General features: G+C 37.1%; 1 protein-coding gene across 2 annotated transcripts in view; it reads right to left on the reverse strand.

Moving 5' to 3' along the window:
• Window positions 1–19,192, reverse strand: part of MIB1 (MIB E3 ubiquitin protein ligase 1) — a 138,127-nt gene that overhangs the window by 109,809 nt on the left and 9,126 nt on the right. For both annotated transcript variants that reach the window (XR_013443364.1, XM_036079255.2), the window contains exons 2-3: window positions 4,937–5,108; window positions 2,000–2,129 (exon numbers count right to left, since the gene is read on the reverse strand). Coding sequence is in view for 1 of the 2 variants with exons in the window: in XM_036079255.2 (XP_035935148.2) it covers window positions 2,000–2,129; window positions 4,937–5,108 (302 nt within the window). In the remaining variant the exon portion in view is untranslated. The remainder of the gene's footprint in view (window positions 1–1,999; window positions 2,130–4,936; window positions 5,109–19,192) is intronic.

A 19,192-nucleotide genomic window follows, 5' to 3' on the forward strand; every position in this document is an offset into this window, starting at 1 on the left:
CCTGGCCAAGGCCCACCACCTGGCCCATACTTCTGCCCTGCCTGAAGTCCTGTGTGAAGCCCTGTTTCCCAGGACCTTGCCCACTGACTACCCCAGGATTCTTGTCAACTCCCAGGGAAGCAAGACAGGTTAGCCACAGACTATCCAGTTTATATTGTCCTGGGAACTTTAATCTAAAAGTGGCAATTCTACTCTATCCTTACAATAACTAAATTTGTGCTTGCTACTAGTCTTTTCAAAAATGAAATCCTAAATGTTGTGGGACACAGCACTGTCCTATAACAATAAAGAAAAACAATGGAATAAGGACAGCAAAAATCCATTATCTTGGGGAGGCTTACAACCGTGAAAGGCTAAAAAGTAGCCTTTTAAAGGTACTCATAACATTCTATTCTTTAACTGTATAGTGGGAACAAAAGTGTTCATTTTACTACTATCCTTTACACTTTCACATATTTTATACATTCTTCTGTACAATACAGAACTGCTATGTTTGTGGAAGTTGTTCACTCTACAAGCGGGCTCACTAAGGAGGAAAGCAGGGCTGACATCCAGCCCACACTCTACTTCCCAAGACCTATGCGCTGGGGCAAGACTGTTTCTACCCCCACCCACAAAAGGGTGCCTTCTCTTTGCAACGGGCTTGCCAAGCATGCCCCATAGCACTCCATCCATCTAGAGGTGGCGCCTTTTCCAAATTCACACTGCTCTATTTTTCTTTTCAAAGCAGTGCTCCTCAAATTTTGATGTGCATATAAATGACCTAGGGAATCTTGTTATAATGAAGACCCTGATTTAGAAGGACTAGAAGAAAGGGGACCTATTACATTTCTAACCAGCTGTCAGGTAACACCTATGCTGCTGGTCCACAGCCCATACTACAGTCACAGAATTTAGATTTATATTTTTTGCCTATCAAATCTAATTAGAATATAGGTTTCAGGAGAGTAGGAACTTTGTCTCTTTTGTCCACTGTCATATCCCTGATGTTTGGAAGAGAACCTTGAATATATTAAGTGTTCAACAAATATTTACCAAATTTAAAAAAAAAAAGTTCACTTCCTTAGTAAAAATCAAAGTACTTAAAATATAATGGCTAAAACACATATGTCTGACTTCCAAACATTAAAATTACACCTTATTATTTAAAATGAAATCAATATAACAATACTCAAATAAAAATTTAGAAAACATGTATTAGGGAAAAAAAGAAAATACGTATTTGAAAAAAAATTTAAAAATTTTAAATTCAAAAGAATCTATACTAAGTTACCCCAATATCTCTGGCTATCCTCCCCAATTTTTTTTTTAAGATTTTATTTATTTATTTGAGAGAGACAGAGATAGCAAGAGAGAGCACAAGGAAGAGGGAGAAGCAGGCTCCCCACTGGGCAAGGAGCCCGATGTGGGGCTCGATCCAGGACCCTGGATCATGACCTGAGCCAAAGGCAGACGCCCACCCAGGCGCCACTATCCCCCCCCCCCCCCGCCCAATTAAACAAGCTATACAAAATTCCCTTCAGAATAACTGCTATAATTGACTCCTGGACAATTACCTGAGAAAGGTAACAGAGTTAAGTAGACTAGATAACAAAAGTAGATGCCTATTACCCCCCACCAGAAACAGGCCTTCAAGGGAATTAAATATAAAACAAGTAAATTCAAATGAAATGTTAGTAATAAAGTCATAAGCATGATATACTGCTTAGGGAGGACTGACCCAAAAAGGATGCTCAGAATGCATTCTTGGCAAGAAAATGGCAATATGAAGCCAAAAAGTAGAAAGGTAAAATCTACCCAACAACCTTCTCAATGAATATCAATATTTACAACAGAGTAGGAACAGTTTTTATTCTTCCAGAAAAAAAAGAAATAAAGATTTTAAATATTGTTACTGGTATAAGAAAAAATGGACCAAGAAATTCAGTTATAATAAAAATCTTCTGAACATACAATATTCTAGAATAACATGATGAATTAATAAAAAAAAAAATGTCACCTTTCCCCTTCGTCCATTTCCTCCATCCTGATCTTCCCACTGCCAGTCCACTCCTCGTACCACTCTGGCACCTGCAAAGATCCCTCTGGCTGTAATCTTCTTAGATTTTCTACGAGACTCTAACAGAACCCTAAAAATAAAAGTATTTATTTTTAAATTATATAAAAGTGGGTTAAGGGATGCCTGAGTGGCTCAGTCGGTTAAGCGTCTGCCTTCGGCTCAGGTCATGATCCCAGGGTCCTGGGATCGAGTCCCACATCCGACTCCTTGCTCAGCGGGAAGCCTGCTTCTCCCTCTGCCTGCCACTCCCCCTGCTTGTGCTGTCTCTCTCTGACAAATAAATAAATAAAATATTTAAAAAAACAAAAGAAAGTGGGTTAACAGTAATTTATTTATATATGTGTAAATTTTTTTTGAGAGAGTGAGGGTGGTAGGGGGGATGATGATCCCAGCAGGCTCCACACCCAGTACAGAGCCCAATGCCAGGCTTGATCTCACAACCCTGAGCTCAAGACCTGAGCTGAAATCACGGGTTGGATGCCTAACTGACCCAGGAATTTTTTTTTTACGATCTTTTTTTATTCATTTTAGAGAGAAAGCAAGCAAGCACAGGGAGGGGCAGAGGGAGAGGGAGAGAATCTCAAGCAGACTCCTCACTGAGCATGGAGCCTAACCCAGGGCTCAATCCCATAACCCTGAGATCATGACCTAAGCAAAAACCAAGAGTCAGATGCTCAACTGAGCCACCCAGGCACCCCAATTTATTTTTAAAAATAAAATAAAAAAGGTTATTTTTAAAAATATAAAAGATTTTTCTTTGTTCCAGTTAATACCTTAATAGCATGACACATAAATACCTTTACGTTCCACAGGTGGTGATGACAGTAGTAGTTAGAAAAATAATAATATCTAATATTTACTGAGCTTTTACTATAAGTAAAGCACTCACAAAAGTATAAAAGTCTATTACACTCCTTAAGAGAAGGTATTGTTATATTTTATTCATTTTACAAATGAGGAAACAGAGTCTCAAAGAGGTAAGTGATTTATCCAGGGTCACAAAAGCTAAATAATAATGGAATGGAATCAACATATGAATCCAATCTAACCACTTCAGAGTATCACTATATCCTTCACCACTTTATAAGTGGCAAACTCAAATCCCTACAACTGCCAGAGAAGTAACATAAATTAAGGCCAAAAAGGTAACACCACAGCAATGACAAATGGCAACAAGCAGCACTTGATCCCAGGCTCAGGAAGACAAGAGGCAGTGGTAGGGACTTTGGTGAATTCAAGACCATGATTTGTCTAAAGGGTACAGATGCTCCTCTGTCAGCCAATTGTTACCATGATCAAATGCCCAGTGCTCACAGTCTTTGGGTATGTGTGTGTGCGCGCGCGCAGACGTAGGTGTTCAAAAATTCAGAACACAGTATGGGCCAAGTAAACTACATTGGTGTTGACCTAACACTAACTTGTCTCCAAAGTATTCAATACTTACGGAGGACTATGGACCTTGAAAAAAATCTACACTCAACAATCTGGACCAGCTTGGTTCTCCAAGGCCGTCTTTCCCTTATTCTTCTATATCCTTCTCATTCATAAAATCAAAAAGGTTTGGGGTTTTTCCTTTTGTTTTGCTAATTTTACCTCATTATTCTACTCATTTTTAGAATATCTTTATTATACCCTAACTTCAAAAATTGTAAGCAAAAAGACAAGAATAAACAACTTGTTCAAAACTACTCAGTTAATAAAAGGCAGGACCAGGATTTGAAGTGGCACAGTCTTTTTTTTTTTTTTTAAAGATTTTATTTATTTATTTGACAGAGCGAGAGAGAAAGAAAGACAGCACAAGTAGGGGAAGCAGCAGAGGGAGAGGGAGAAGCAGGCTCCCCACCAAGCAGAGAGCCCAACACGGGGCTCGATCCCAGGACCCTGGGTTCATGACCTGAGCAGAAGGCAGACGCTTAACCGACTGAGCCACCCAGGTGTCCCTAAACTGGGACAGTCTTATACCTAAATCCATTCTTCTACTACTCCCGCTGCCTCCCTATGACTGGCTAGATTCTTGCTCCTATACATTATTCCTATCTATCTACAAAAGAAGATTCAATCACCTGAAACTCTGTACCAATTCACAATTAATATTCCTCTCTCTTTGCTAAGACACTTAATACTCTCTATATACAGTCTAAAACATCACATGATAATCACTACTGGTCAAATAATCCCTTAGCCTATAAATTCTTTAAGAGGAAAAAAAAAAAGAATACTGTGCTTTAAGGGCAACTTAAGGGCTCAGTTGGTTGAGCATCCAACTCTTGATTTCAGCTCAGGTCATGATCTCAAGGTCATGAGTTTGAGCCCCGAGTCAGGCTCCACACTCAGCAGGGAGTCTGCTTGAGATTCTCTCTCTCCCTCTCCCTCTGCCCCTTCCCCTGCTTACTCTCTCCCTCTCTCTCTCGCCAATAAATAAATCTTTAAAAAAAAAAAAAGAATACTGTTTTAGTTATCTTCAAATTTACACAAGCAGAGTAGCTGCTACATAGTCTTAAAAAAGGCCTGTTGATTCAATCAATGGGCCCTAGTGTTCATCTGGTAGCGATTAACAGAACAGAACGCACAGTAAGAAGAAAATAGTAAGCCTCTCTTGGGCCGCCCTTGCTTTTCCAAATATTGAGGAGTGCCAAGTCTCCATGCCAGAGAAAGAACATCCCAGATTATCTTGAAAAAATACGTACAGCTCCATCTTCACAGAGCTTTTTTCTCACTATATGGCAGGCCTGGTCCACATCTAGGCTATTATCTCCTATGTCCTGGTACTAAGCCAGCTGTCAGAAGCTATTTCCAAATCCTATTTTTAAGGCTGAATAGTATAAAAAATTGAATGCCAACAAGGAATTACAACTGAAGAAAAATTGTTTACCCTACCGCTCACTTCCTGGTGTAGTAATTCTATAAAAGCGATGTCTTAAATGATGTTTATCTCCATGATAACACACAGTGCACAAATCATAATTTGTACATTCTGCACATTTCCATCGAATGCCAATGATTGGTTGCTGGCGGCAGGTATCACACATGGTTCCATCATGCTTGATGCCTATTAAAACAAAGATACATGCTTACATTAACTACAAGTATTATTTACTTGAATACTATTCCCTGGGGGAAAAATAAGAACAGCATTTTACAAAGTAATTCAATAAAGTAGGAAAGAGTATTTCAAATGTACCATATATAGTTTCAAGACAACATGTTTCAAGTATTTTAATCAGTACAAATTATAGACTAAACATTTTCTATCATTTTTTTCTTCATTAGTAACACATCAGCACTTTTTTTGCTGTCATCCACAAACTGAAACTTAGGTTCAATCTAGTGACAGAAAAAAGAATCATTTACTACCAAGTAGATGTTTCAGACTTCAAACACTCAGAATCTTTTGAGGAATTTCAACCTATTCTCTAGGTAAACAATTACTCTAAAAGAAAAAATAAGTTTAGCCTCATGTTATCCTCATGATATCATGGAAACAAACTATCAATTAATTTAAGCATCTATCCCTAAGTATTGACAAACTCCCCACCCCAAACAACAAACTTTAGGAAAGGATTACCAAATCAGTTTCTCAGTGTAAAAGGAAACAATATACTATAGTCAGGATGTTCCTTTGTTTTCCTTACAGAACAAGAAAAAAGAATGGAAAAAGGAAATAAGCATTTGGCAATATGACCTCCACCAAAAATGATGACATGAATGACATAGACAATATGTCTATAAAAGGGGGGCGCCTGGGTGGCTCAATCAGTTAAGTGTCTGCCTTTGGCTCTGGTCATGGTCACAATCCCATCAGGCTCCCTGCTCAGCGGGGAGCCTGCTTCTCCCTCTTCCTCTGCCCCTCCCCACCCCTCCTCCACTCGTGCCCTCCCTCTCTCTCCTATCTCTCTCTCTCTTTCTCCCGAATAAATAAAATCTTAAAAAAAAAAAACTATAAAAGGTACCACTATAAAATAATGAAAATAACTAACATTTTTGCGTAACAAGATTGGGGATAATGTTCCTTTACTATCCTATTTAGATCACTTGATAAATTAAAACTAGGAAAAAAAAAAAGGTTTTTTGAACCATGTGGGACCTGTGAACATCAGTGTCACTACTTTATGGTAATGGATGGTCAAGCCCAATACTGAACTACAAGCAAGGGTTGTATTGCCCATTCAACACTAACACTCCTGGATTTGAGTTCTGGCTTTCACTAGCTATTATTGTGCCCCTGAAAGAGTCATTTTAACTGAAGTATTTATATATAAAATAATAGTATTTATTTCAAGAAAATGGGGGAGCAGAGAAGTAAGGTGGGGTTTAAACGAAACAAGATTGCTTGTGGTGAAGGGGGGTAATAGGGATGTTCATTATATAATTCTCTATTTTGTGAGTTTAGAATTTTCCATAATTAAATAAAAGGAGTCACTTTAGTTCTCAGAACTTCAGTTCCCTTTGGAGGAGGCATTATGTTCTTTAAAGGTAAGGGCTGTTCTGTGGTGCCTGGGTGGCTCAGTCATTAAGCATCTGCCTTCAGCTCAGGTCATGATCCCAGAGTCCTGGGATCGAGCCCTGCACCAGGCTCCCTGCTCAGCAGGAAGCCTGCTTCTCCCTCTCCCACTCCCCCTGCTTGTGTTCCCTCTCTCGCTGTGTCTCTCTCCGTCAAATAAATACATAAAATCTTTAAAAAAAAAAAAGAAAAAGGTAAGGGCTGTTCTAAGAATCAAGTAAGAATGTGCTAAATACCCGAGAACTAGAGCACAAAAGTAGTAAAGTTAATACTAAACTCTAGAAGAACTGATACACTATTGTTGCTTCCTGATAAGGGGGGAAAAAAACCCCTGTATAATTAATTTTCTATATTCAAGTTTAAAATCCCTTAAGGTAGATTCTAAATAAAGAGCCAAACATAAAGATAAACTTGTGCCTGAGCTGAAATGGTAAATAAAAAGGGGATAGGAGAAGAACAGTAAAAGGAAGTTGGGATGCCTAGTGAAGTACAAAAGAGCATGACACCCAACACCAAATATGTTTCATGTGCAATCCTTCCGCAGTCTCCTGCCACACAAATGCTTGATCGCAGGGACAGGGAAGATGGCAGACATCAGTACCTACTGATTTCATTCAGTAACTATTTTACTGCTACTGTGGGCAGGCCCTCTGCTGCTTTCAAGTGTCATCCCTGGTGTAGTATGGATAACAGAAAGGAAGAAAATTAAAGTGGCTAGAGAAAAGGGGCCAAATTGTAAGAAGTTTACACAACAGTCCAAGTGAAAATAGTGGTACTTTAAGCCAGGATAAAGCTAGTAGAATTGGAGAGAAAACATTCAGGAGAGATTTAGGACTTGGTGGCTATGGGTTAGAAAACAAAAGATGTAGAAAGTAACCAAAGAAAGTATAAATGAGATCATTCAAGAGAAAACAAAGAGATAAGAGATATTTAGGAACAAACAGTATAATAACTGAAAACTAGAACTGCTCTACTAAAAAAAAAGAGCCATTAACCAAAAAAAAAAAAAAAAAAAAAGCACATACTCAAAATTGCAAGTCCAGGGACACCTGGGTAGCTCAGTCAGCTAAGCATCTGCCTTCAGCTCGGGTCATGATCCCAGGGTCCAGGGATCCAGTCCCTCATCGGGATCCCTGCTCAGTGTGGAGCCTGCTTCTCCCTCTCCCTCTGCTGCTCCCTCTGTTTGTGCTCTCTCGCTCTCTCTGACAAATAAATAAATAAAATCTTTAAAAAAAAAAACTGCAAGTCCAGGCCTCTTAATAGATACTCATCTAAGACACAAAATGAAAAAGGAATCAGGACAAGTTTCCTAGAAATACTGGATGAATAGACCTTTCAAATGAAGAAAGAAGAAATCTCAGAAGAGCACAGTGTGTATTCAGAGAACCAGGAGCAGCTTCATTTGCTTGGCAGGAATTTGAAATACTGTCAGAGACTTAGAGATAAATTATAGTCACACTGGGAAATAACAAGGTAAGACATGATTTCTGACTTGCAGATTTAAATTGTTGCATTAAATGGTAAAAACAAGAGTATTTGATTAAAGAAACTAGTTCTCTAACTTACTAGCTAGGTAATGTTCAGAATTAATTTAAACTACTACTCTGGGATCAATATTCTCATCTATAAAATGAGAAAATATTTCCTTTCATGTGTGTTATAGGCTGAATATATTCCCCTCCCCCTAAAATTCATATGTTGTAGCCCTAACTCTCCATGTGCTGATATTTGGAGACGAGACCTATGAGGTAACTAGGTGTAGAAGAGGTAATGAGGGTGGGGCCTCCATAATGAGATTAGTATTCTTAAGAGAGAGAGCTAAGAGGTCTCCCACTCTCTGCCACATGAGGACACAGCCAGAAGACAACAAGCCAGGAAGAGTCTCACCAAGAAACCTGAATTAGCCAGACCTTGCTCTTAGACTGTCCAATCTCCAGAGAACTACAAGAAATAAATTCCTGTTGTTAAACCACCCACTCTATGGTAGTTTGTTATGGCAGCCCAAGCAGACAAAGATAATATAGAACCTTGTGATGCTGAAGTGATATATAGAGGTAAAAACACTTTGGAAGGCTTTAAAACAAAATGCAAATATAAAGAATTATACTGCACTTAATTTAATCTTAATACAGATTTATTAAATGTACTAATCACCTATTTAAATAACTTGGTGATCAAAATCATCATATATCCCAAGCAAATCTGGCAACTTATACAGAAAATCAAAGAACTTTTAAATTCTCAATTTCCCAGAGAGTACAAATAGGGAACATTCAATTACTCATGCATGGATTACCCCTATTTTAGCAAATTACCTACCTTCTCCATGGCAATTCTCTCATTACTGTTTTATGTCAGGTTTTCCCCCAAAGCTTATGATTTACCTGCAGCTATATCTGTCTTCTCTGTTCCTCTTAAATGTTTTCACTCCAGCACAGCAACAGCGGACACAACTGCCATGCAAGATAGTCCTAAAAACCAGCAGATAATCCACTACTTCTCAACAGTTGATAATGATGTATTCTATCCTATGGCTAACTAAGTCTGACTGCATGAATCATGAAAATTATAATCAGCCATAAGCCCCCCAAAAATTATATTCTAAACAGAATGTATACGAAAATTAAAAACCACAGATTTAAAGCCATAAAACTCAAAGCTACTATCATTCACTAGTATTACATGCTTCAGTCATTTAGAATATAAATCAAAAGGCAAAATGCAACCTTTATCTATTCTTTTTTGAGAATATACATGAATTCACAGAAAAAAAAGAGTGTTTTTTTTTAATCACATAAGGATTTTTTTTTTAAAGGCCAAATAATCCATAAACTGGGTACTCATCTCTTGGGTTACTAAGAATTTGCTATATTTTACTTTAAATCAGTATGTAATCAATTCTTTATAATGTTCATTTTGAAAAAAATCTGCAATTATTCCTGTAGCTATTATTTCCCAACACAAATAGGAAATGTTTACAAAGTTAAGAAATTATTCTAGCTCACACAAAGATATTTTTTTAAGTAAATTCTAAAACCAATCAACAGAGATAAAAGATTTTGAAGAACTGGGGCGCCTGAGTGGCTCAGTCGTTAAGCTTCTGCCTTTGGCTTAGGTCATGATCCCAGCGTCCTGTGATCGAGCCCCACATCCGGCTCCCTGCTCGGCGGGAAGCCTGCTTCTCCCTCTCCCACTCCCCCTGCTTGTGTTCCCTCTCTTGCTGTCTCTCTCTGTCAAATAAATAAATAAAATCTTAAAAAAAAAAAAAAGATTTTGAAGAACTATCATAACATAATGTCTGATGTAGGACTATTAAACTGAATTTTAAATTTTTGTACAACTGCAACTTATAGTAAGAAATAGCAAATCACAATATGAGTTTTTTAAAAATTCACAGGTTTTAATAATGAAATACAGGTATATCCCTGCTCTATATGTACATTTTATACCAGTTAGATTCCTGAAAAACTGAGTATATATTTACAGTGGAGGAAAGGTGTGGCAGACTATTTTCCAAAGGGGGCCACACCAATATATATCCATCTTAATTGCTCTTTTGACAATGTGACAATGACAGATTTTCCTCCCCACTGGACCTGGATGTTTGCAATTGCCTAGGTCAACATAAGGAAGCAGAAGTAACTGTGTGACTTCTAAGGTTAGATCATAAAAGACAATGCAGGTGCTACTTGTCTGTCTGTGTCTGTCTTTCTCTCTCTCTCAGGATTCATACCCTGCATGCCTTGAGAGTCCTTTTCATCATAAGTCTGGCTACCCTGAAGCCGCCTATGATAGAAAAGAACATGGAGAGGCCACACAGACATTGCAGAGCAGAGACAAACCGTTCCCCAAGCTGTCTCCAAATCCCCAACCCATGGAAGCAATGAACATATAAATTATTACACACCACTAAGCTTTGGGGTAACCTATAACCATTTTAACTGAATCAAAGCAAGTTTTTAAAAAAAGTATGAACTTTGTTATAGTTCCCCACAGTACAACATACCAAAAATAAAGTAAATTAAAAAGCTAAATATGAAAATAGAAAATCATAAAAATGCCAGAAAAAACTGAGTTGAATGTATTTACAATTTTGAGTAGTCTTTCTAAGATGACATGAAACCCAGAAGTCACACACATGCCCAAATGTGCACACACAGAATACAGATAGAGAAAATCTGAAAACCCACCCCAACTGTTGACAGTGGTTCAGGGTGCAGGAGGATAAGGGGAGAGCACTCTCATGTTTTATTATGTATACTTCTGAACTGTTTAGTTTTATAATAACCATATTATTTTCATAATTTTTTAAAAAAACACAAAACAAGACCAATTTTACCCTCTCAAATTGGCACAGATTAACTACATGCATGCGAAGACTGAGCCAGTCAGATTTTGCTGAGGGAAATATAAATTGATACAACCTTTATGGAAGGTACTTGCAAAATGTTTCAAATGCCTTAAAGACTATGACCCTGTTGGCCACCTGGGTGGCTCAGTTGGTTAAGTGTCAGCCCTCAGCTCAGGTCATGATCCCAGGGTCCTGGGATTGAGTCCTGCATCAGGCTCCCTGCTCAGCAGGGAGTCTGCTTCTCCCTCTGCCCCTCCCCCACTACTCCTGCTCACTCTCTCCCTCTCTCGAAAAATAAATAAATAAATAAAATATTAAAAAAAATAAAAAAAGACTATGATCCTGTCTTTAAAAAAATTTTTTTAAGATTTTATTTATTTGACAGAGAGAGTCAAAGCGAGAGAAGGAACACAAGCAGGGGGGTGTGGGAGAGGGAGAAGCAGGGAGCAGGGAGCCTGATGTGGGGCTTGATCCCAGAACCCTAGGATCACGACCTGAGCCGAAGGCAGATGCCTAACAACTGAGCCACCCAGGCATCTCGCTGTCTTCAAGTTTTTTAAAAAGTACACCCAAAGATACTAAGTTGTTTGTAGATAAAAACAAAAATTTAACAAAACCTATTTAAAAAATATGGGGCTATTTATGTGTAAAATATGGTAATCCATAGAGAGAAATTCTAAGCAATTTAACCACGTTGTAGAAAAAATATTACTGATATGTAACTATATTTTTTCATAAACTCATTATTTTCTAAAGTAGTTTGCAAAGAACTACAATACGCCATTATATAAGACATATAATACACATGCACAGAAAAACTAGAAAGATAATCTCCAAAATGTACTGGTGGGATTACCCTTTGTGGTATACACTGAGTGTATATTAATTCTAGGAAGCAGCTGAGTGAGTAGGGACATTTAATATGAGTATATCATCAGAGATGCTCATGTATGTCACCCATAAATTAAAAACAAAACAAAAACATGGTACTTACAGCAAATATTTAGAGAAACCAACTTTCAAATACTCTAGCAATAGAGTATGTAACTACTGCTTAGAAGTTTTTATTTCTTTTAACCCTTACACTAACTGAGCTATTTCATGAAAAGAAAATATATACTTTATCCGACTACACTCCTCACTGGCACATGCCTGCAGTCACAGGCTAACCTGTCTTACCCCAGGATAGCACCATGACCAAAACATCATAATTGATATCAAATGTCAGTAACGTAAGTGTCCACACGGTGGTTAAGTTTCTGAATAAGTCTAAAACAGGTCTCCTATGTCATCACAAAAAGTAAAATGCACTAAACAAATCAGTATCCACTATGCATTTAAGAGGTTTATTCTTAACTGCGCAGCTCTTCAAATGAGAGTTGGTTGATGAAAGGCATAGGGAAAATGTATCCCAACCTCACCATCTGACCAAAAAATGAAAAGTCCAGTTTTCAGCTATTCTCTTACTGACGTATTTTTCATCTCTAAGCTCATTTTCCACAAAGCACAATGATAACAACATTCATGATCTCATAATCTAAGTATAGGTTTTCTTTAAAAGGAGCCATTTAAACACACAATGATAACTGGTTAAAAAAAAAAAACCTACAATTCATGGTTTTAGAGAATACTTCAGGAAAACCATTAATACACACAAAAGCACATCCAAATCCTTTCTTGGTTCCCACAGTTCAAATGCCAACAAAGCTACTGAACAGCTGTGAAACAGACTAAGGCTGAGAATTGGAAAAAGTAAACAAAGCAGCCTACTCCACCATCAAAATGAGCATTACAGAATTTTTAACGAGAACGCAATTAATTGACTTTAAAACAAAAGTTGATATTTAAAGAAAACACAAAAAGGAGAAAGGCTATTTAATAAACAAGACCAACATTTTACTGATCTCTTACTTCAGTAGCTTATTTGTTTCCCCTTACGACATCCACCCAATTCATTCTCATCTAAAACCATTCCCTCCCAGTATAAACCTCCTTAGCTTTGGCAAGTGTTATTCCTTAAAATGTTCATTTCATAAAACTTAATTCCCTAACTAAACCTATTAGTCCTTTTTCTCCTTCCTATAGATTACCATATTATTCTAGAGACTTAATGCTATTTTCCTTTGCTACGCTTTATGAAGACATCTGCCACCATTAAATGAACCACCTGATGATAGCTTTTGACTCATTCTACCAATACTCAAATGACCATCTGCTCTACATTTTAATGGCATCTCGCCTAAATTCAAAAACTTAGAGAATTTACAGAGCTTAGTCTTTTTGTTGGAAAATTTTATGAGAACAATTAAACATGCTGGTCAAGATCAATGATCACAGTTCTTAAGACAGCCAATGAAAAGAGCTCAAAATCGCAAAGCACTCATTTATTTAAGTAAAATGTTAAATTTCTAGTTAGAAAAGATGACTGAAAGAGAAAACCAGAATTCTTACTACAAGCAGTGCACTCTACAAGGCACTTCAACATGTAACAAGAATACCTAAATTATCACTTCGTGTAATAGCAAAAGAAAAAAGTCAACAATGTAATTGTTCACTAACAAAAGAATGGAAACATGTATTAGGTATAGAATGGAATACCTAAAATTAATGCTCAATACTCACACAACTCAACTTGAATGAATCCTTCAACCATAATGCTAAATTTTTTTTAATTATCTAAGAATACAAAATGTTGCAAATAAAGTACTATATATCGTTTACAGGTACATAAAAATGTAACACAAATGTAAAAAAAAAAACATTAAAATAACAAATTTCTGGATAATGGTTACCTTAGGAGAGGAGGGAAGGGAATGAAATTGGAGAGAAGTACACTTCTCTAGTTTGTTTCTAGGTGGGTTTACAAGTATTTATTACTCATTAATCTATTTGGATATCTTATATGTTAAGTGATAAATTTTAAAACACTTTTTAAGTTAAAAAAATCCTAATAGACTAATATGACACCTAGTTAATCCTCTAAATTTGTGCCCTAATTGAAAGATTTCACCTAACATAAAAAAAATAATAATTTACAAGTCATTAGCCAGTACTTAAATGTAATTACTTATTGTGGCTTAACTGTTGATGTCATTCAACCAAACAAGAAATCCTATTTCTGATTTAGGGATTCATTCAACTTTAACCCCAAATCAATGTGACAAAAAGTAATACAGAAATTAAAGAGGATTAAACCAACTGTAGTATGCATCTTACTCTCCCTGAACCTTCAAACTACTTACTGGTTTAGAAATTGTCTCAACAATAATTAAAATTCCTAATGAGGGTAAGGCCTTTGTGACCTGCCAGCTGGTTGGTATATTCCACATTCCTTTCTCTTGAGAAATACTAAATTAATGAAAATAAGATTGTTATTATTAATAATACTAGCCACTACACATTACCACATCAAGCTAATGTGCTTTATACACACTTTATTTAACCTTCCCAACAATACTAAAAGCTGGGCATTACGGGCGGCTGGGTGGCTCAGTCATTAAGCGTCTGCCTTCGGCTCAGGTCATGATCCCAGGGTCCTGGGATCAAGCCCCGCATCAGGCTCCCTGCTCCGCGGGAGGCCTGCTTCTCCCTCTCTCACTGCTTGTGTCCCCTCTCTTGCTGTGTCTCTCTCTGTCAAATAAATAAATAAAATCTTAAAAAAAAAAAAAAAAAAGCTGGACATTATGATCCCCATGTAAAGATGAAGATATTGAGGCTCAGATAAGTAACCTACCTGAAGTCACATATTAGTAGGTGGCATGCTCAAATTCAAACCTAGGTGGGTCTGATTATAAAGCTTGGCCTTCCTAAGGTCTTTGCTCCACCGGGGTTTTTTCTCCATCTGATCATATTTAAAGAAAAACAACGTATCTAGGGCATCATGTTCCCCATTCAACCTACTAGATTCAAAATACTATGTTATCAAGTCCTAATAGTCAAATAAATGTCAAAGAGATACACTTTAAAAATTGAAAAGATGGGGCGCCTGGGTGGCTCAGTCGTTAAGCGTCTGCCTTCGGCTCAGGTCATGATCCCAGGGTCCTGGGATCGAGCCCCGCATCGGGCTCCCTGCTCAGCGGGAAGCCTGCTTCTCCCTCTCCCACTCCCTCTGCTTGTGTTCCCTCTCTCGCTGTGTCTCTCTGTCAAATAAATAAAATCTTTAAAAAAAAAAAAAATTGAAAAGATTATCTACTTTTTAGTTAATTCAACAACTTTGTAGAGTGAACCATCACTTCTTCAAGTACAACCAACTGTTATTATACATTAAGAAAATGTCTTTGAAGGCATCTCACCCAAAATCTACAACTCCATCATATCTTTTCTGCTGGACAAGTTATTCTCATCTATTTTTGCATCCTCTACTACTCTACTATATTACAAGTTTGCATAATAAAACTACAATCATGCCCTACACATTCCAAACAAAAGAAACAAGTTATCAAAACAGGCATACACTTGGCAATTTTAGTAGTATGCTTATTTTTAGAATTTGTTGCATAGGGATAGAAAGTTAATGAAGTCAAACAAAATTAAGAATTTTATCACTTTTTTTCCTGCTAACCAATAAAAATTCACTATTTTTTTTTTAAGATTTTATTTATTTATTTGACAGAGAGAGAGGGAACACAAGCAAGAGGAGTGGGAGAGGGAGAAGCAGGCTTCCCGCAGAGCAGGGAGCCGGCCCCAGGGCCCTGAGATCATGACCTGAGCCGAAGGCACACACTTAACGACTGAGCCACCAGGCTCCCCCCAAAAATTCACTATTTCATTTTAGAAGCAAAACACATGTCTGTGTACCCTGATATACTCCAACTTCATTTTACAGGTAAAGAACTATGGCTCAAAGAGATTAATGTTATAAAGTTGAAAAAGAAAAAAAAGACTGACAAACCCAATTTTTTTCTTTTAAGATTTTATTTATTCATTTGAGAGAGTGAGCCAACACGAGAGAGCACAAGCCGGGGGGGGGGGGGGGCAGCGGGAGAGGGAGAGGCAGACTCCCCGCTGAGCAGGGAGCCTGATGGGGGCTCTATCCCAGGACCCAGGGGTCATGACCTGAGCCAAAGGCAGATGCTTAACCAACTGAGCCACCCAGGAGCCCTGACAAACCCAGATTTTAATCTCCACCATCAACTTATTACTTGTGAAATCTTGGGCAAGCTAGTTCATTTCTCATAGCCAGTTTTCTCATCAGTAAAATAAAGGCTATCAAATAACATTTTTATAAGGATTAAATGAGAAAAAGTATATAAAACACTTAGCATAGTGCCTGATACATGACTGGAGCACATGAAATATTAGTCCACTCCCCTAGTTAACAGTCTTACTTGATAAAATCTAGAATGAACAAATAATTTTAATTTCCCTACTAAGCTAGAGCATTTTCCACTACTTCATGGGGCGAGCAAGGCACCATAATCTTAACTATTACAATTCCAAGCTGTTATGATTTATTATCACCAGCCCTACAAAATTCTTAAAAATCAAGTAATGATTTTTTTTAATATAAAAGTTTCCATCCCATTTCTTGCCTTTTTAGGAACAAAATTATCATCAAGAAGATAAATCTACCCCTGGAGAAAACCAAATACTCATATCATGAGTGTGTTTATAGAATACAAACTAATTCTAACCAATGCAACTATCTACAAAGGTTAATGTGCTTAAAAAAAAAAAAAGTATTCCAAAATGATAAATGAATGTCTGGACTATCTGCTGTTGTTCCCTCCACTAAGTTAAATATCACCTTATCTTAGTTGTGTTCTATCAATTCATTTATAAGCTAGTTGTATAGAATTCAGAACCCATTTTCCCTCTAAAACAAAGTTTTAAAGATAACTTAAATACCAGACTATTTCACAAGAACCTGTTTACACAGAGCAATGGGCATACAAAGATAAAAACTGTTAAAATTGATAAAAACTCTCAACAAAGTGGGCTTAGAGGGAATACACCTCAACACAAAAAAAGTCACATATGGGGCGCCTGGGTGGCTCAGTTGGTTTAGCGTCTGCCTTCAGCTCAGTTCGTGATCCCAGGGTTCTGAGACTGAGCCCCATGTAGGACTCCCTGCTCGGTGGGGAGCCTGCTTCTCCCTCTCCCTCTGCCACTCTCCCTGCTTGTACTCTCTCACTCTCTGTCAAATAAATAAATAAAATCTTTAAAAATAAATAAATAAATAAATAAAAGTCCTATACAATAAAACCATAACTAACATCATATTCAATACTCTAAGATCAGGAACAAGACAAAAATGTCCACTCTCATCATTTTTATTCAACACAGTACTGAAAGTCCTAACCGCAACCATCAGACAAGAAATAGAAATAAAAGGCATCCAAATTGGTAAGGAATTTGTCATTATTTATAGATGACATACCATATGTAGGAAACCCTAAAAATGCCATCAAAAAACTATCAGGACTAATAAATGAATTCAGTAAAGTTGCAGGATGCAAAATTAATATACAGAAATCCGTTGCACTAATAACACTAATAATGAAGTAGCAGAAAGAGAAATTCAGAAAACAATCCCGTTTACAATTGTATCAAAAGGAATAAAACACCTTCAAATAAATTCAACCAAGGAGGTGAAAGACCTGTACCCTAAAAACTGGAGGATACTGTTGAAAGAAATTGAAGACAATAGAAAGAGAAAGAAACACTGTGCTCATAGACTGGAAGAATTAATATTGTTAAAATGTCCATAATACCTAAAGTAATCCACAGATTTAATGCAATCCTTACCAAAATACCAACAGCATTCTTCACAGAAGTAAAACAAATAATCCTAAAATTGTATGGAACCATGAAAGATCCCAAATAGCCAAAGCAATCTTGAGGAGGAAGAAAGAAAGCTGAAGATATCATAATCCCAGATTTTAGGCTATAGTACAAAGTTAACAGTAATCAAAACAGTATGGTAGTGGCATGAAAATAGACACTGATCAATGGAACAGAGAGTCCAGAAATAAACCCATGCTTATACAGTCAATTAATCTACAACAAAAGAGGCAAGAATATAAAATGGGAAAAAGACAGTCTCTTCAATAAATGGGTGTTGGAAAAACTAGACAGCTACATGCAAAAGAATGAAACCAGACAACTTCTTACACCATACATGAAAATAAACTCAAACTAGATTAAAGACCTATATATAAGACCCCAAATCATAGAACTTGTGAAAAAAAACATAGGCAGTAATCTCTTGGACATGGGCTTTACTTTAGCAACATTTATCTGGATGTGTCTTCTCAGGCAAAGGAAACATAAGCAAAAATAAATATTGGGACTAGATCAAACTAAAAGGCTTTTACAGCAAAGGAAACCATCAACAAAACAAAAGGGCAACCTACTGAATGGAAGAAGATATTTATAAATGATATATCTGATAAAGGGTTAATATCCAAAATATATAAAGAACACATACAACTTAACATCAAAAACAATCCAATTTAAAAATAGGCAGAAGACCTGAATAAACATTTTTCTTTTCTTTTCTTTTTTTAAGATTATTTATTTGACAGAGAGAGACACAGCGAGAGAGGGAACACAAGCAGGGAGAGTGGGAGAGGGAGAAGCAGGCTTCCCGCTGAGCAGGGGGCCCGATGCGGGGCTCGATCCCAGGACCCTGGCATCATGACCTGAGCCGAAAGCAGATGCTTAACGACTGAGCCATCTAGGCGCCCCTGAATAGACATTTTTCAAAAGAAGGCATACAGATGGCCAACAGACACATGAAAAGATGCTCAGCATCACTATTCATCCAGAAATGCAAATCAAAACAACAGTGAGATATCACCTCACACCAGTCAGAATGGTTAGTATCAAAAAAAAATAATAAGTTCTGGAAAGGATGTGATGAAAAGGGAACGCTCATGCACTGCTGGTGGGAATGTAACCTAGTACAACTAGTATGGAAAACAGTATGCAGGTTCCTCAAAAAATTAAAAATAGAACTATCATATGATCCAGTAATTCCACTGCTGGGTATTACCCAAAGAAAATGAAAGCACAAATTCAAGAAGATATATGCACCCCGATGTTTACTGCAGCATTATTTACAATAGCCAAGCTACAGAAGCAACTTACATGTCTATTGACGAATGGATAACGATGTGGTATATACATACAATGGAAAATTACTCAGACATAAAAAAGAATGAAATCTTGCCATTCACAACAACATGGAGGGATCTAGTCAGACAGAGAAAGACAAGTATCATATGATTTCATTTATACGTGAAACCTAAAAAAAAATAAAAAAAGAACAAAAAACAAA

This window comes from Halichoerus grypus, chromosome 13 (assembly GCF_964656455.1).
Source record: "Halichoerus grypus chromosome 13, mHalGry1.hap1.1, whole genome shotgun sequence".
NCBI classification, from domain to species: domain Eukaryota; kingdom Metazoa; phylum Chordata; class Mammalia; order Carnivora; family Phocidae; genus Halichoerus; species Halichoerus grypus.